This window comes from Belonocnema kinseyi, chromosome 7, assembly GCF_010883055.1.
Source record: "Belonocnema kinseyi isolate 2016_QV_RU_SX_M_011 chromosome 7, B_treatae_v1, whole genome shotgun sequence".
NCBI lineage: Eukaryota > Metazoa > Arthropoda > Insecta > Hymenoptera > Cynipidae > Belonocnema > Belonocnema kinseyi.
Window position 1 is genome coordinate 110,548,203 of NC_046663.1, and position 1,281 is coordinate 110,549,483.

General features: G+C 31.2%; 1 protein-coding gene across 1 annotated transcript; it reads right to left on the reverse strand.

Moving 5' to 3' along the window:
• Positions 1-226: 226 nt before the first annotated feature.
• On the reverse strand, positions 227-992 carry LOC117176330 (cytochrome P450 4C1-like). The gene is made up of 2 exons (XM_033366569.1): positions 737-992; positions 227-648 (listed from the first exon to the last, which is right to left on the reverse strand). The coding sequence occupies exons 1-2, from the start codon at positions 846-848 to the stop codon at positions 311-313; spliced, it is 450 nt and encodes a 149-aa protein (XP_033222460.1). The 5' UTR covers positions 849-992; the 3' UTR covers positions 227-310.
• Between the last annotated feature and the right edge of the window lie 289 nt (positions 993-1,281).

Below are 1,281 nucleotides of genomic sequence, written 5' to 3' on the forward strand. Positions count from 1 at the left end.
ATGTCACGATTACAGGAACGAGGTCACGATTACAAGCTATTAAATCCGAACGATTCAACTACAATTCAGAAAGAACAAAAGAGGAATAATCAATCATTAATGTTCACGAAAACAATTTTCGAAAGCTTTATAATTATATATAGAAGGAATTTTAATGTCTTGTGTATTTTTTATCAAATTAATTCTAGAAGCTTAAGGTTGATAGAAAAAGTCTATTAGAAAAAAGTATGTTCTCAAATTTGAATAACTTTAATGAAAACTAAATTACATTTTTGATATATAATGAAGCAGTAATACAAGATTTTCTATATCATTTCCGAGTAAAATACATAGGGTTGCCCTCGTGTGGCCTCAAGATAAAAGTGGATCTTAATTTCATTTCTTCTTGAGATTTTGCACTTTTGACTCTCCATTTTCTTAAAATTGATGTGAGAACAATTTTTTGTTCCGCCATTGCAAATTTTTGCCCTATACAGTTTCGGGGTCCAGCACTAAAAGGAACGTAAGCATAAGGATGCCGACCTATGCAATTTTCTGGCAGAAATCTATCCGGATCAAATTTTAGAGGATCATTCCACACTTCTGGATCTCGATGTAAACTCATGATTGATAAGTTTATGTTGCACCCTTTAGGGATAAAGTATCCGTCTAAAAAAGAGTGTTTTTTCAATTCAAAGAATTTTAAATCATCGTTTATTATACTGCATTAAAATATAATTTGGACTGACTCCTGTACCTAATATAATATCTTCAGTTAATCTTCTTCCAATTCCAGGAACGGAGGGATTCAATCTGAGGTTTTCTTTAATCACTCTGTCGAGATATTTCAGTTCTGTAATTTCTTTCATCGATGCTGGTTTTTCTGAATCTCCAAAAACATCATCCAGTTCTTCATGAACCTTATCCTGAATATCGAGATTGTTTCCCAAATTAAAAAGCGTCCAGTTTATCCCAGCTGCCGTCGTGTCGTGACCCTAATAAATATTAAAAGCAAAAAAGATATTATTTCGAGCAATGTTACGATTTTGAGAAACATATTTTGTTCAATCGATTTATTAATATTTTCATTTAATTAAGAATTTAAAAACGGTCTAATTTCAAATAAATATTTCAAAGTTTAAGGGCATATGACACAGCCAAATACCTATATTATCGACCTCACTTTATCAGCTCACTGAATATTTTTTTGAACCTAAGAACTCTTTTTGTAAATAAAATATTGAGCTGAAACTTTGGGAAATGTATTAGAGTACAATAAAGTACGTTTAGGTACTGCCTTTT

What these genes read in the sequence shown, in the direction of transcription:
- LOC117176330 (XM_033366569.1), bottom strand. Translation starts at nt 848, where the DNA reads ATGAAAGAAATTACAGAACTGAAATATCTCGACAGAGTGATTAAAGAA. An exon ending in AACTGAAGATATTATATTAG is followed by an intron (nt 649 to 736) that starts GTACAGGAGTCA and finishes ACTCTTTTTTAG; the next exon opens with ACGGATACTTTATCCCTAAA.